Source organism: Tinamus guttatus, unplaced genomic scaffold (genome assembly GCF_059628265.1).
Source record: "Tinamus guttatus ecotype Peru unplaced genomic scaffold, ASM5962826v1 Tinamus_guttatus_pri_ptg000434l, whole genome shotgun sequence".
In the NCBI taxonomy this organism is placed as follows: Eukaryota; Metazoa; Chordata; class Aves; order Tinamiformes; family Tinamidae; genus Tinamus; species Tinamus guttatus.
The window spans coordinates 2,031,304-2,046,561 of record NW_028288968.1 but is presented as its reverse complement, the minus strand read 5'-3'; the positions used below and the strand labels follow the sequence as shown (position 1 = coordinate 2,046,561).

Sequence of the window (15,258 nt, the reverse complement as noted above, 5' to 3'; positions counted from 1 at the left end):
AAAAAACACGCAACAACAACGACAAAAGTCTAATGGCTTCAGAGGACCACCCTAGTGAAGACATCATGGAAGGTGACTTACCCTTGCTGCATCCTCCCTCAGCGTCGTAGGGTGAAACACGGCACGAGCCACAAATGCCAGAGCAGACCCAGTTCTTAAGCTGCCTCCTTTGAACGAGAGATCCTGAATTGCCACCAGCATTTCTTCAATGGTGACATAATCCGTCAGCTCGATACTCATCCTGGGAATGAGAAATAGGATGGTGAATAAAGAGTATGGGAACTCTATTGATATGGAAAGAATACATCCTTAATGGTAATGATCAGCAATCACTTTGATACCTCAGTGGTAACACCAGGCTCAAGGGTAGACAAGAAGCCCTCTACACAGTAGTTAATTCAGGATATGAGCACAAAGGCTTCTTCCCTTAAAATAATATCTAAAATTGGACAGTGGGGAATTTCTTGTGGCTGCGTTAAATCTCACACTCCTTGGCCTGGAAGGACTAAGGCCTTAGAAACCCACATGCTAGTGGAGAATGATGGACTGACCTACCTTGGTTTCTCCTCGTAGAGCACCACCCCCAGCCGAACGCCTCCTTTGCCCATCACCACGTTCTCAAAAGAGTGGGCCACGTTGGAGATGAAGTCTTTGACCAACCGAGTACTCTCTGTCCCAGAGCTCTGGGTCTGCCCCACAAGGAATAGAATGTCCGCCACCTCCACCGTCCTGCACACTGAAGGAGAAGATGGACAGGAAGGCTAAGTCCACACCGTGCAATCAACCCTTAGTGAGATAAACCCGTGTGAACCCCAGCGATAGTTCAGCTAAGGGAGAGACACCTTGCCTAGGCCAAATGAAGTGGGTAAATATGGGCCTTCCAGAAGAAGAGCCAGGCACCCAGGAGTGTTCATTTGGCCAGAGGCAGACATTGACACCTGAGCTGGCTGTCCCAATTTCTCCTTGGGGACAACAGAATGAAACACACCCCTCAAGAGCGATTCACCTCCAACCATCTATTACTGAGACCTCCCAGCCATAAACAGAGCCCAGACAACTCATTCAAATGCAGACATTAGAGATGTCTGCTACTAAGTGAAGTGAATCCTTTCCTATTCATGGGGCTGTCACCCACTTGAAATCAGATTAAAAACTACTGTTGCAGAACTGTAACTGAGGAGCTGGATAAGCAACTGGTGATTTTTGTACTTGCAACCACCCTCATGTGGTGACTATGGTCTCCCTTTCACTGGGGCCAGTCACAAGTCACCAAAACTAGTAAAGTGATAAACATACCAAGGAGAAAGGAGACTTGAGCCCCGAGAGTCAACAAGAAAAGAAAGTGGAGCCTGTCAATATAAGCACTGCCCATTTACCTGAGATAAACTTCATTTATCAAGTTGTTGGATGCCCCTAATGAGAAGCTAGAAAAAGGCATTAGCAGAGAGAAATCCCCATTGTGCAAGTGATTTATTGGGTTGTTTTGAAGTGCAGCCCCAACCCCAGGAACAACTAGGTTCTATCCTGGTAAAGACAGCCAAGCTCTGCAGTCTTCCACATAGGAACGAAGGTGATTAACCCCACTTTCTTCTCATTTGCAAGCTATTTTCAGGGCATAGACACCATATGGCACCCTGGGCTGCTCACTATTGGAGCTCCAGAGCTCTCCCAGCAACTGCTAGGAGAGATTTTGCAACTGAATGGAGAGGTGCAAGGGGTTGGCCCAGGTCCTCTGCACCAAATGCCTTGTGCTCAGTCACTTTTACAATGTCATGAGCAATTCCAGTCTCGTACAGAGAGCTCGAGACACTCTGGTCACTCAGCTCTGCAATACTCACCTCTTGCCAGGCAGCCAGAGCACCAAAGAGATTTCACATGCAAGAATGATTGGTTTGAGTGTTTTTCCCTTACAAACCAGAGCCAATCTGATGACAGCTGACGGGGAAGGGACAAGTGTACAGGGAAAATTGTTTAACGATCATGAAAGCACATTTCCCTTTATAAAGTGCTCAGTCTCTTTTAATTGAATTCCATTTTCTTTAAGACTTCAGTAACTGTATTTCATGGGCAAAAATCTGGTGTCTTTTAGGGACACTCAAATAGAAGGCTGTAAATAGGAAGCTCAAAACTGATTTTTCTTTTGGTATTACCCTTTGTTGCAGATAGGTGCTCAATTATTATTGCAGGGTTGCTGCAAAGTAGACCATACTAACTACAGGAGCAGGACTTTGGGTATCACAGACTAGCTCAAAAAATCTGGGCTTGATCCCACACTTTGTCCTTGCTGGGCCACTTGCAAAGGCCAGGAGGTGCATTGGGTTGTTATCTCAGGAGATGCTCATGGGTCTTGGACTGGCATCCCAGCTTGCTTGGATGGGGCTCTTCAAACAGCCTTGGATGAAGGGTCCTTCCATGATGGGCTGCACATCATTCCCAAGGGGAATCCAGCCTGCTCTTCCAGCCACAGCCTGCTCTTCCAGCCAAATGCAGATGTAGGGACTGTTATCACCGCTCACTAACTTCCTTCTGGCGCAGAACAAAGAGCTTTATTAGAGCAAGGAAAACAGGTTTACACCTTGGACCGCTCCACTTTTCCTTTTTTTTTTTTTCTTTTCATTCTGTGTCACTACTGCCTTGGATTTCACCTGGCTCCCGTCTTGATTTTCAGCTGTGGGTTTAGGGACCCAACCTGCACCTGCCAGGGCTGGAGCAATTGCTCCAATTTGCCCTTTTGAGGCTCAAGAGATGTGGTGGGGTGGGGGTTTTCCCCAGGTTTCAGCTGCTTTTGGGGACATAGGTAGATTTTGTTTTGCTTCATTCATCTGTACGTGCGGATATTGTACATTCAGTAATTTCATTACGCAGGCACTCATAACACAAAGCATATTGTAGCCGTTTTCCTAGAGATCAAGCCCACAGAGGACCTGGAAGTGCGAAGTTCCTTCTTCTTGCACCCATCTGCTGCAATGGGCAGTCCATTTGAGCTCAGCCTCTCCAATTTACTTGACTATTACCCTGTTCCTATAAGCAGGTAGAGTTGATTCCCAGGACGTTTGGAAGATGCAGTCCGTGTTTCCTCAGATCATGCTTTGTTGCTGCCTCTTCCATCTCAATCTTCTTTGGCCACATAATGGGACAGAGAATTGTTTACCAGCTGCAGATGGAAGCCTGTTCACAGGTCTTTGTTACCCAAGGTTTTTGCTCTCTTCTTCCTCCACGCCTCTGACATTGAGCTCCTCATGATTTAACAGTTCTGTTTGCTGCAGAAAAGTAACGACTGGCTCTTTTCAATTTAACTAGTTCCCGACTGGGAATACAAAGCACTTTCCCTTGACAAAAAAATGGGGGACAATTATTTCAATTTTCCTCCCTGGAGCTATCAGTTGATATTTCCCTTCCTTTCTCAACCCTCCGTAAGTGCTTTTCAGCTGACATGTCAGGGGTGTCTTGGAGGCAACTCAGCTGCTAACAACTACTCACCATAATCTCTGTTCCCTGCTTCTGACTATTTTGAATTTCCTATTTTTCTCTGTCTTGGACCTTGATGTCCCCGATTCTCCAGAAGGACTTCAGGAAAGGCCAGGCCAGTAGTTGGCTCTGACCAAAGTTTCCTCAAAACTAAAGGAAATTGTATGGCAGCCTCACAGGTAGCTGCAATCTGTGTTATCAGGAGAAAATCCTAATAAAGGCTCAACAAGGTAGTATCTACAAGGAAGTATCAACAAGGAAGTATCCACCAGCTCTCCCTAAATCACTCATCTCTTGTAGTTTTTCAAGGCAGAAGGAGATTTCTTTTTGGGAGATCTGCATTTTTGTCCCAGATCTGGAAATCATCTCAAAATGCCATTGATATTCATAGGATTTGGGTCTTTGCTGCTTGTGGGGAGCATCTCCACATCCCAATCCCCTCCATCCATGCCTGGCCCCTGGAATTCTCGCCCACCCAGCACAAAGCTCCTTTCCTCATTGCATCCCAGGCAATGAAGGGAAAACCAAATGAGCTGCAAGGGCTCCATGGGATTAGAAGGGCCAGGATGGTGCCCCTTCTTATAGAAAGGAACAACCAGAGCCCATTCATTGAGATGCTGAGTCAGTGCTCAGCACCTCTCCAGAGGGGACCCAGCTTGGCAATGAAACCTGAGCACGTTCTGCTACTTGGATCAGGTACTGAAGCTGTCATCGGAAACATGTGATATTACACATATTTGGATTGGTACCTTCTGGAGAAAATACCAACACAGACAGCTATATTAATCACAGGGGGATATGATTTTATTTGAAATTTTCCATGCACCTCCAAAATTACCACGTTTCATCAATCACAGGTTTGCCAGAGACATCTGTAAACGTTGATTTATTGCACTGTTCCCAGCTCCGAATTAAATAGCATTATAGTCAAATATATTGGCTTAATTGACGGACAGGAATTTAATCAAGTTAATTTTGTAGCTGATCCAAAGCTTCTATTAACTCCTTGTTGAATTCACTGAATTTACGCCAGGCACCGTCAAAGCCTGGGGGTGGCTTCCTGCAGATTAAATCAAAGAGGAAGGACCCCTTGGTTCACACTGAGCCTCATGATAATCCTGTAAACTCTGATTTATCTCCCTCGGCTGGACACAAGGAGCAGATTTGGAGGTAATGGGCCCTTTCCACAAAACCAACCCAATATATTTCCTTCTCATTCTCCAAGAATCACAGAGTCATGGACCAGACCATGTCCTAACTCCACTCGGCTGCTTCTCTGGGGTCCTTTTGGCTCCTGCCTGTTTCAGGCTCACAAACATGAGCCATGGGGGGAAACATCTTAGAGATTAGATGAAGATCAAGAGAGAGAAGGTTTTCCTTGTCTCCCCATCTTCCTCTGAAGCAGCCAAGGTTGAGTAGAGCCCTGATTTCCCCTTAAACCCTGGTGTATCAGGTCAGATCTGTCTCCCTTTTGGGGCCAGCCGTAGATACTCTGTTATCCAGTTGCTCCCAGCCAAGAGGGACCTTAGCGTAAAGATCAGAGGCATCAACACTGCAGCCTCACCTTGACTGTACCTGCATGACATGGGCAAAAAGCAGTGCTCAGAAGAGGCCTTTCCTTCCTTGCTCTCTCTCAGCACCATCCCCAGCTGCTACATTTGCAGGACACCACCAGTCTCATACCTTCATGAGCGGCCGCGACTCTGTACTGTGCCATGGCCACCGCCAAGGCAAGGAGCTGGGCACGCAGCATTTTCCTATTCTTTGAGAAGAAACTCCTCCTCGGTTCCTGGAGTGAGCGTGCAGCCTGGAGAGCCATGCATCTGTCAGAGAAAAGGCACTTTAATGCATGTCATCCTAACGGGATGTTCCTACCCATCCGCGGTGGCAAGGGAAGCTCTTCTCCAACTACCAAAGCTCATCTTGGCTTAGCACTAGAGTCTGTGAACCCTTTAAACCCTCTGGTTCTTTGCTGAGGCTGGCAAGGGGGAACAACACAGTTTTGTGCCCTGGCATCTTGCCCTAATAGTCTCCTCTGCAGGCAGCAATGGCCAGGGCACTTAAAGCCCAAAGGTGAACGTTACCTTTGCAAAGGAAATGAAGGCAGCTACAACCTCAAATACTCAAGGAGACATCTCTGGGCCTCCTGTCTGTGAGTCTCACTAGAAGATCATTGCAGACAGCAGCCACCCGCACTCTGCAGTCAGTTCTGCCTTAACCCACTTCACAGCAAACCTTGGGGTTCCTAAACCTACGATGAACAGACATGCATTGGCCACCCTTGGAAACCCAAACTATCAGCATGCAGCAGCCAGAGGGACCCGAGGGCTTGATTTCTACCCATGGACAGTTTAGCAAACTCAAACCAACGCTGACAGCTCATTAGGGCTACCGGAGTCTCCCTCTGCAAAGCAATAACTTCCTTCTATGAAGCAATAACTGCAGCAGGAGTAGCATAGCCAGAAGGGGTTTTATTCCTTTTCAATGGGCAATAAAGGTTCTTCTGCCCTAAGTTTCACCTGCCTGTTTCAGGCTGAGCAGATTTCTGAGAGACACAGATTACTTCCAGGATGGAAGTTACAAAGGTTCGAGAAGACAAGCTCACTGTCCAGCCTGGCTTTTTGCCAGTGCTGGATTTCTCTTTCCTTAATAATACACAACTTCAAAAATCACATTGCATTATAGACTGGGTTTCTTTAGGAAAATTAAGTTGAGCTCCCAGGCACTAATTTAACCAAAATGAATCCCCATGTGAGGAAAAAATGAAGCTCAATCCACCGGAGTGACCCAACAAGTGCCTATGCAGCACCATGCACAGCCAGGGCCACCGTGACTACTGTCACCCTGCACATCATGTAGCTACGCTCATCTCTGGACACTTCAGGGCCAGTTTTCCTAGCAGGCAGCTCTGCTGCTTAACATGTTTTCAGTTTCTTGGTTCCCCTCTTGCTTCTCCTCATTACTTGATGTCCCTGGATGTCATTGCGATCTCTGCTGTGCAGCAGAGCTGTCCCGTGGCGTGCCCTTCCTTTTCGCCTCCTGTCAAAACCATGGTGTGATGCTGCCATTAGTTGCAGAGAAGATGGCTTCAAAGCCAAGGATAAAAACAACCAAAAATAAACAAACAAAAAACCCACAACCAAACTCAGTTTTTTTAAAACATTCAAAACAAACAAACAAAAAAACAACTTAACTAAAGAGCAAACAAGCCTATAGGAAACCAAGCCAGAGAAGTGCAGAGCTGAGATGCAAAAAAAAAAATCTAGGTTTTAACCTCAGCTTTTCTACAATTGTTATGTTAAAACTTTTGGCAGGGTCACCCCTCATGTCTTCCTTGCAATACAGAGCTTACACCATCCCCTTTCACATTTAATAAGCAACTCAGGGCAGGAGCATAGGCAGCGTGGAGCAGGATGGTGCTAAACTCTTCATCTATATTTTTTAGTTAGCATTAATGAAACGGTACCGCTTTGCAGATTGCTCCTGCAGAGATCCTTACTTCAATGTCAGTATTCTCCAAAATAAACCTTTTTCCTTCCTCTTCCTCCTGTGCCTCATACTTCTATACTTCCTAGGTGATGATTTATCCCTCATCACCTTGGGTGGCATCATCAATCCAGCCTGGCTAATTAAGGAAAGCACCCACATCTGGAGGGTAGGCAGTAAATTAACGAGCTCCAATTGCCTTTTTTTTTTTTTTCAATTGCAAGGCAATGAGCACCTTCATTGGTTGCTCATGTATTAGAAGTCCTTTGCAAACACAGCCTCTTTCTTGGCTTGCTGCTCTTCTCTGTGCACCAGGCAGATCCTGGGCTGTTGTGCCACCTTCCAGGCCTTGTGTCCAGTTCTGGGCCCCACAGGACAAGAGGGATGTGGAGCTGCTGGAGAGAGGCCAGCGCAGGGCTACGAGGATGATCAGGGGCCTGGAACATCTGCCCTATGAGGAGAGGCTGAGGGAGCTGGGCCTGTTCAGCTGGAGAAGAGAAGGTTGAGAGGGGACCTGAGCAGTGTCTAGAAGTACCTCAAGGGAGGCAGTGAGGAGGATGGGGCCGGCCTCTTTTCACTGGTGGCCACCGACACAACTAGAGGTAATGGCCACAAACTGAAGCACCAAAAGTTCCACAGGAACCTAAGGAAAAATTTCTCAACAGTGAGGGTGCCAGAGCACTGGAACAGGCTGCCCAGAGAGGTTGTGGAGTCTCCTTCTCTGGAGATCTTCAAACCTGCTTGGACGCAGTCCTGTGCCACGTGCTCTAGGTGACCCTGCGTGTGCAGGGGTTGGACTGGGTGATCCCTAGAGGTCCCTTCCAACCTTCACCATTCTGGGATTCTATGATTCTATGAACAGGGCAGGAATCGTGATCCCCAGCGCCTTGCACACACCTCTGCTCTCCAGATAGACCCTTTGCGGTTTGTACGTAGACTTGAGCCTTTATGCTGCATTTAGGCTAACTGATACAGCCTGCCTTTCCAGACGTGACTTTTCTAACCTCCTCTTCCCCATTCCTGACTTAAATCAAGGGTGTTTTCCCTGTTTCTTAAAACTTTGGGACACACTGAACCCAGAATGTGTGGAAAAAAAAATTCTGAAAAGCTGAAGTAGTAACAAAAATATCCCTCTTTCTCTGAAATTCCAAAGAAATTTTGATTTATCCTCAAAGGAGACAAAGATCTCTCTAAGATGCCTCCATGAGAGAACAAAATAGGTGCCAACATCATCCTACAGAATATCAGCCTCCTTGTGTGACCAGCCAGGATGGTAACCCACGGGGCAGGGTTATCATAGAATCATAGAATCATCATAGAACGCTTAGGGTTGGAAGGGACCTCTAGAGATCATCTAGTCCAGTTATGCAGATGTCCTGACAGAAATCCTCACAGCAAATGATATAGAGACAGCAAGTGAGAAAGGACAGAAAGTAAAACAAATCTGAATCTTGGCCATTTGCCCAGGTTCACACACAAGTGCATAAAATAAAGAAAAATGAGGCAACAAAGACTAGGTCTGAGTTTCTGCTGTAGCTTCAGGCAGCTAAGCCAAAGCACAGATAAACATTTGATATGTGATTCTTCATTTCCTTTTCACACCTGATATTTTTTAATGCTCCAACACTGAACAAATAGAGTAAAAAAAAAAAAAAGTCACATAAAGATGCTTCTATCCAGCCATAGGAAAGCAGTGACATTAGGAGTAAATCCTAGATGACTGTACAGGGGCAAAGAAAAGCATGGGGAACCACGGCCCTTTGGTCATCAAATGTTAATGTCTGTAAATGCAAAGACTCCACAGGTGCAAAAGGCTCCAGTTCAGATGATGAGCTCCTTGAAGCTACATTGCAAAGGAAAGAAGAACCCAACAAAGAGGGAATCATAATCCAGATTCATATATGCATGTGTGCAAACATGCTGGGCTATTATGTGTTGAATTTTTGGACACATTGAACTTTTTGAATTTAGAAATATGCATAAATCAAATGTGAGTTAAAGCAGCTCTGCCTTTTAGCAGTGAGATGCAAATGTTCACCTGTGGTGCAAACCCACTCAGCTGCTGCTGATGCATCACAGATGTAGGCCTTGGCATATGACAGCAGTATATCCAGTTTGCAGCTGATCTCAAATCAAGAACATTATCCCAAGACCTCAAAAAGAAAATAAATCATTTTCTCTCTTATTTCTTCCCCTCTTGGTTCCTTCCGAGATCCATTTGGATCAGTTAGGTATAAAATACCCAGCCCTGGCCAGGGAAGGGCACTGTGGGCCATTTATATCAGCGTGAAGAGCTGCTCTGCTACATCCAGGTGCTGGGGAATACCAGCCCTGATCCCAACAAATTCCCTTCAGTTCCCATCCTGGCAGCTTGGGGATCTCAGCGAGGCCGGATTACACATCTGAGATGGGCACTTTGCAGTGGGGCTGTGGGGTCTCCCAAGTAATGTGGGTCCCACTGCAGACCCATGTCCTCTTTCTGGCCAAAAGGTTGGAGGGAGGTTGCCTTTCTCTTCACTACTGTAGTCTAGGGCAGCTTTGCTCACTTCCAGTCCTTGGATGCCATCACGATCCATCAAATATCAGCCAACATGAATCCAGCAGGTCTCAGAGCTGATCTCCGCAGTCCTTGGCTGCCATCAGCCCCTATCAAAGTGTTATTAAACAATTATAGAGAGCTCAAGAGAAACCTGGTAGGGGCAGGGAAATGACCTCCATAAAAGTCAGGGCTTTGCCTGGAATCCTAGCAATTTCCTTGATCTTTTACTGCCCCAGTAAATAATTTATTGGGGCAACTTCTCCAGATTTTACACTACCTTGAACAAATTGCCTCCCAACACCATAAAGTTGATGGACCAGCCAGGATCAGATAACAGAGCTGTAGGAAGCCTAGAAAGATGTAACGGGATAAGAGCAATAAAGCAGGACTTATATTCTGTGATTCTGTGATATGCTGGCAGTAATGCTAAGAACTGGATTGCTCCCCTCCTGTTAGTCTCCTTGTGTATATATTTATAACAAATTTTTATTTCTTTTTCCAACGTATTTTAGGATAAATAAATAACCCCCATCAGCAAGTTCAGGGATGGGACCCACTGGATCTGTAGGTTCATCTGAGCAGCTCCTGCCTTGGTTTGCCTGAAGGTCCCCCTGGATGCCTGTGGCCTCGCTCCTGCCCCAGGATCTCATGTGCCAGATGCTGCTGCTAGCTCCATCCACCCACTAACTACTCCTATTGCACACTAAAAATAAATTATGGCTCCACACCTGGGTATGTGTTGAGCAGCCTTCTCCAAGGATCCATGGAAACCCACTTCCCTACAACCAGCCAGGGCACTTTCTCCATCACACAACCAGCAAGACCTTCCATCTCACAACCCAGCAAGATCTCATCTCCTGCATCAGAAAGCTCTGGTGGACCTGAGACTATTTCCTCATGAGGTGCCGATGCTGATTTTTATAGGCATTTTTCATTGTAGCCCAATTTAGATAATTTCTACCAAATCTGACAGAGGAAAACAGGCTCAGAAACATTATTCTTTTACAGACATCTTGAAAATAACCCTGTGGAAAGAAGGAAGAGATCCTATTTGTGTGTCCCTCTGAAATGTTGCAGGATGAGAGCAACCTTACCCAGCAGCAGCAAAGAATCCACAGGAGGCATCTCCTCATGAAGACTCCAGCTGCAGGCAAAGCTTCAGCTACGGCTCTCACCTTAGCAAACCTGATAGCACCAACCCAGGCCCCGCTGCTCGTGGAGGAGTTCAGGTAGCTCCTGCTTGGGGAAAGCTCTTAGGTCCTTCTCATGTCGCGGGTGCTTCGTTTCGTGGCCACTTGTGGTTTTCAATGTATTTCAAAATTACCTCTCTCAGGACACAAGCGACTGCACTTATCATTGCTGCAGTCACATTGGCCACCTCCATGCCATGTTTTACTTCTCCTGGAGAAGGGAGTGGAGAAGGATGCTCTCTTGATTCCTTCTTCCACCCAGCACTGCTTCTCCTTCCTACCAGCAGATCCCTGGAGCAAATCGAAGCTGCTGTGCATGTGTGTGGTGGGATCAGCATAGGGGACAAGTGTCTGTGGGTCCCAGGATGAGTGGATGAGGGAGAGCATCGTTCTGGGGGAAAGAAGGACAAATAATACCCCTGTGCCGCTGGGATATGGGTTGGAATCCTATGGAAAAGGGTCTCAGGCCCCCAAATAGATTGTGCTGAGGTGCACAGTGGAAACCTTCAGACTGGCCTGAATAGGGAAATAACAGGAACTTCTGGATGTGGAAACAGAAAAAGGTATGGGGAAGGCTCCAGCTATTGATGGCACTTGAGTTAGCAGGTCATGAAATCCCACCATATCCATGTACTGCTCTGAAGGACACCCAGATGAGGGAAATGAGGGACAGCCTGTGTCCAAAAACAAAAGGCAGACTCAAACCATTGAATTTTGGTGGCAAGACTTAAACAAAAAGCAAGACTTGATGCTCTGCCAGAAAGGTGGTAAAGGATGGGGAATAAATCCAAGGCGCATCCTAAACCAGCATGTTATTATCCCAGCCAAAGCCTGGGAGACAGGATGAAGATGCCACAGCTGGTGTCACAGGTTTCATCCGTTTTGCAAGCAAATGTATTCATAATTAACTGGAGGAGGATTTTGGAGCCAAATCCCTTTGGCTTTGAAATGTCTACATGGTAATATCTGGTCAGGGGGCTGCCCCTCTCCTGTGCTTAGACATCGTTTGCTGCAGGGACATTGAAGTCATTCTCAAACTTCAAGGAAAACAGAAGATTTGGATAGGAAGAAAGACCTGGTTAAGCACTGGGTCAATAGAAATAAACTTACAGGATCCAAAGTTTACTCTTTTTTTTAAAAAAATGGATTTAGTAGGGGCTTTTGGTAACTGATTTCTCTCTGAATCTCTAAAATTTAAGCTGTTTTTTATATATAAAAAAGAATATGTTGCCTCGTTGGTATCTCTAAACACACTCCTGAAATGCAGAGGGTCATGTAGCAGCTTGAGGGACTGATCTGCAGACAGGACATGCTCCCTCTGCAAGCAGAGAGAAAAATCAGCCTGAAAACCAGAGTTCAAATCAAGCCCAAAGCAAGAGAGAGCACCAGGCTCAGGCTTAAAGCCAGGAGGTCTCTCACTAGCCCAAGACAGGTATTGGCAATTATACCATAGGCACCCCCATGGCAGAAGGTGCAGACACTGGTGATATGTGTGAATCAGGACGATTTTTGAGGCAAAGAAACTATTTTCCAGGAGTATTTTTGCCCACATATTGCACTGTGGAGTGTGTTTGAAGAGCAATGTGAGCAGAAACCGCTGCTCCTTGCAGAACAGGTGAATGATTCCCCTCCTTTCCCAGAGGGAAGATCTTTGAGAAAGTGTTTTTTTGGTGATTTTTATTTTTTCCTTAATAAATACCATTGATTTCCTGGTGCAAAGGGGTTATTATTGTCTGGTAATGTTTAAGAAAGAGGATGTGGAGGAAGGAGGGAAATCTGAGATTGCTCAGGAAGAGAAGATGAAATCAGAGGTGGAGGAAGACTATTTTCCAGCTGAACATGCAGGGTTTGTTCACCCCACCAACTCCCACCAACTCGAGGTTTGGACCCTAGAGCTCCTATTTCAACAAGGAGATGGGGGCCAGATGTTAAAGGTACCACCAGGGTCACACATCCACAATTCAGGAGGCAGCAGGGCACAGGTTAGGATTTGGACCCTATGGAAATGGGAAGGTAACTGGGAAGCTTTGAGGAGGAGGGACCTCCTTGGGGCTGTGGCCAGAGGCCACTGGCAAGAGGACAGCAAGGCTGATGACGAGGTGAAGCCAAGAAGCTGGAGGGACCTGGCGGGTGATACCTCTTCCCCTGTTATGTGGCAACTTGCGGAGTTGCATCCAGCTGATTTTCTATCTCCTGCAGAAACTATCCAAGCAGTATCTAGGAGCACTGGATGGAGTGTTTCAGCTTAGACACACCAAGGAGAAAAGCTGAAAAATACCTGGAATGAGAGGTAGACCTTCCTTTTCTTTCCTCCACACTCCAGCGAATCCCCAAACATCAGGTTTTCACATTAATGTTAGCAAAAATACCTTAACTAAGGCTAGAAGCCTTTCCAAATTGAACACTATGGTTGGGTGCTGGCTGTGAACATTGTCTCCAACCAGCAGAGCTGCCTGCAATTGCACGCACTTTTTTTCCTTCCTCTCCAAGGGTTGATGATTCTGCACATGCAGCTCTGCAGACAGCAAAGCAGGGTTTGCTGCCTGCCCTAATCTCCATTGCAAGAAATCCTGAGAGATGAATGAAGGTTTGGGGTGGATAACTGAAGGACATTTTGCTTGGAAACACTCCAGAGGTCCACATGAAATAAAAGTCTCTATCTTGACTCCACTGGCCTCCTAATACACCTGTGATAGCAGGACCTAGATAGACACCAGCTAAGAATGATCACATTCTATTTAAAAAAAGTCAAGAAGCTACAAGACTAGTATAAAATAAGTCAAACACATCACACACATCTCCAGAAACAGGTAACACCTCCAAACCCAATTTAGCTTCTTCCTACCCTCTCTGTCCCGTTTACTACTCAGCTCTGCAGTAAGTTCCCTCCTTCCTCTCTCCAAAGCTGCTTCCCAGGGCTCACAGCTTTAAGGATTGTTGCATCTTCTTTCTCTTATTGCTGCCCGGGGCCTTCTCAAGGCTCATTAAGCGCATTCCCATGGTGGAAGGGAAAGGTCTGCCCTGCAGAATTAGGTATTGGTGGAATCAAAGGCAGTATTTCCAGGCGGGCAGGCTGATATTGCAGACACGAAAGCAATAGATTTGGAGGCTGGGAAGGGAGGAAGGGTTAGGAAGTCAATTGATCAACAGATTGAGCCCTTGGCTGGCGGCCAGATCTGCATTCTCAGGTGGCTCGCGCTCGGGCTGGCTGGTCTCCAGGCTATTCGTATTGCAAAGTGCCCCTTGGCAGGACAGCGGGGACCGGGAAGGGGTACAAAGAGGACAAAGATGCCAGTCTGAAGTCCTGCATCCCCAGGGATCAGGGGCCCCTGTGTTTTGTTGCAGGATAAATTCTAGAGGCCAGTCCCTGCTTTTGCTGGACCATTTCGCTGGGCCTCTTTGCTCAGCAAGGTCTGGGAGTGCGAGTATCAGGAGGAAGGAGAACCCATCCCATCCTGCATGCAGGCCCTGCATGGCCCTGGCTCATGCCCATGACCATGACCAACCACGTCAGGGCCCACGGAGGCAGCCTGGCCTCAGCAATCAGGCCTTCCATGCCCACCCATCGTGGGCAGCCCCATGGAGGTCCCCGGGGACTGGCCACCTCGTGCTGTGTCCCTCTCCATAGGTTGCCATGGCTTTGAAGCAAAGCTGTTTTGACAGACAGAGCTCTCTGTGGACATCAGACAGCACTGGCCTAATTTACCTTCTTTACTTTCTGCTATTTTTTACCTCTGTACAAACCCACCGTCTGGCACAAGCATATTTTACACCCGCCATAAAAATACGTTAATGGTTAAGGAAGAGAGAACCGGCTCCCCATATCCATCCAGGCAGATGGGGCTTTTAGGGACTGACTGTGCAAACAGAACCCAATCAGTTCATGACCTGCTGGCGCCCAAGGTGGATGGGGATAGGCGAGTTGTGCAAACAGGAGGGTCAGGCCAAGGCAGCAGAGAAACCTTCATGGAAAGCGAAATGTCCTCAGCGCAAGGCCACAATTTGGCCCCTGCCACCAGGGTGTTGTGGTGACGCAGGGACACTCGCACCAGCAGGATGCTCTGGGGGAAAATGAGGCTCCCGTGGACACGGCTAAACCCATTTCAGACACCCCGCTCTTCCTCCCACCGTCCCCAAAGCTGCTGATGGGTCTGCCCTCCATCAAGACACGGGGGAAGGAGGATTTGAGGATGCTCTGCGGGACTTCCCAGCCCCTGAGCTGGAGCCCTTGGTGACCAACTCGTTATATGAGTGTCCTTATTGCCTTCCTTCCACTCAATGATGACAGCCAGGATGAACACGGTGTCCCCCTTTTACCCTTGGCACTGCAGGACTCATCCCAGAAAACAACCCCATCCTGCAGTGACAGTCATTAATCCTTTCCCTGCTTGCTGGATAGGGTTTCTCATCAATGCAAACTCCAGCCCCCGTCTCCTTTTCCAAAGCACAGATCTGAAAGGCTCCTGCATGACAATCTTTGCTCTGGTTCCCTTCAGCAGTGTTTTCCAGGCCTGCTTCCCTCTGCCAAGGTTTGGGCAGTGACTGGGTGACCTTTCCTATACAGGAGGAGACACC

General features: G+C 47.2%; 1 protein-coding gene across 1 annotated transcript in view; it reads right to left on the bottom strand.

The window, feature by feature from the left end:
- The window catches only part of LOC104567717 (uncharacterized), a 96,259-nt gene extending 91,038 nt beyond the window's left edge, over positions 1-5,221 (bottom strand). Inside the window, exons 1-3 of the mRNA XM_088531834.1 lie at positions 5,152-5,221; positions 556-736; positions 82-241 (exon numbers count right to left, since the gene is read on the bottom strand). Of these exons, the coding sequence (XP_088387960.1) occupies positions 82-241; positions 556-736; positions 5,152-5,221 (411 nt within the window). The remainder of the gene's footprint in view (positions 1-81; positions 242-555; positions 737-5,151) is intronic.
- Between the last annotated feature and the right edge of the window lie 10,037 nt (positions 5,222-15,258).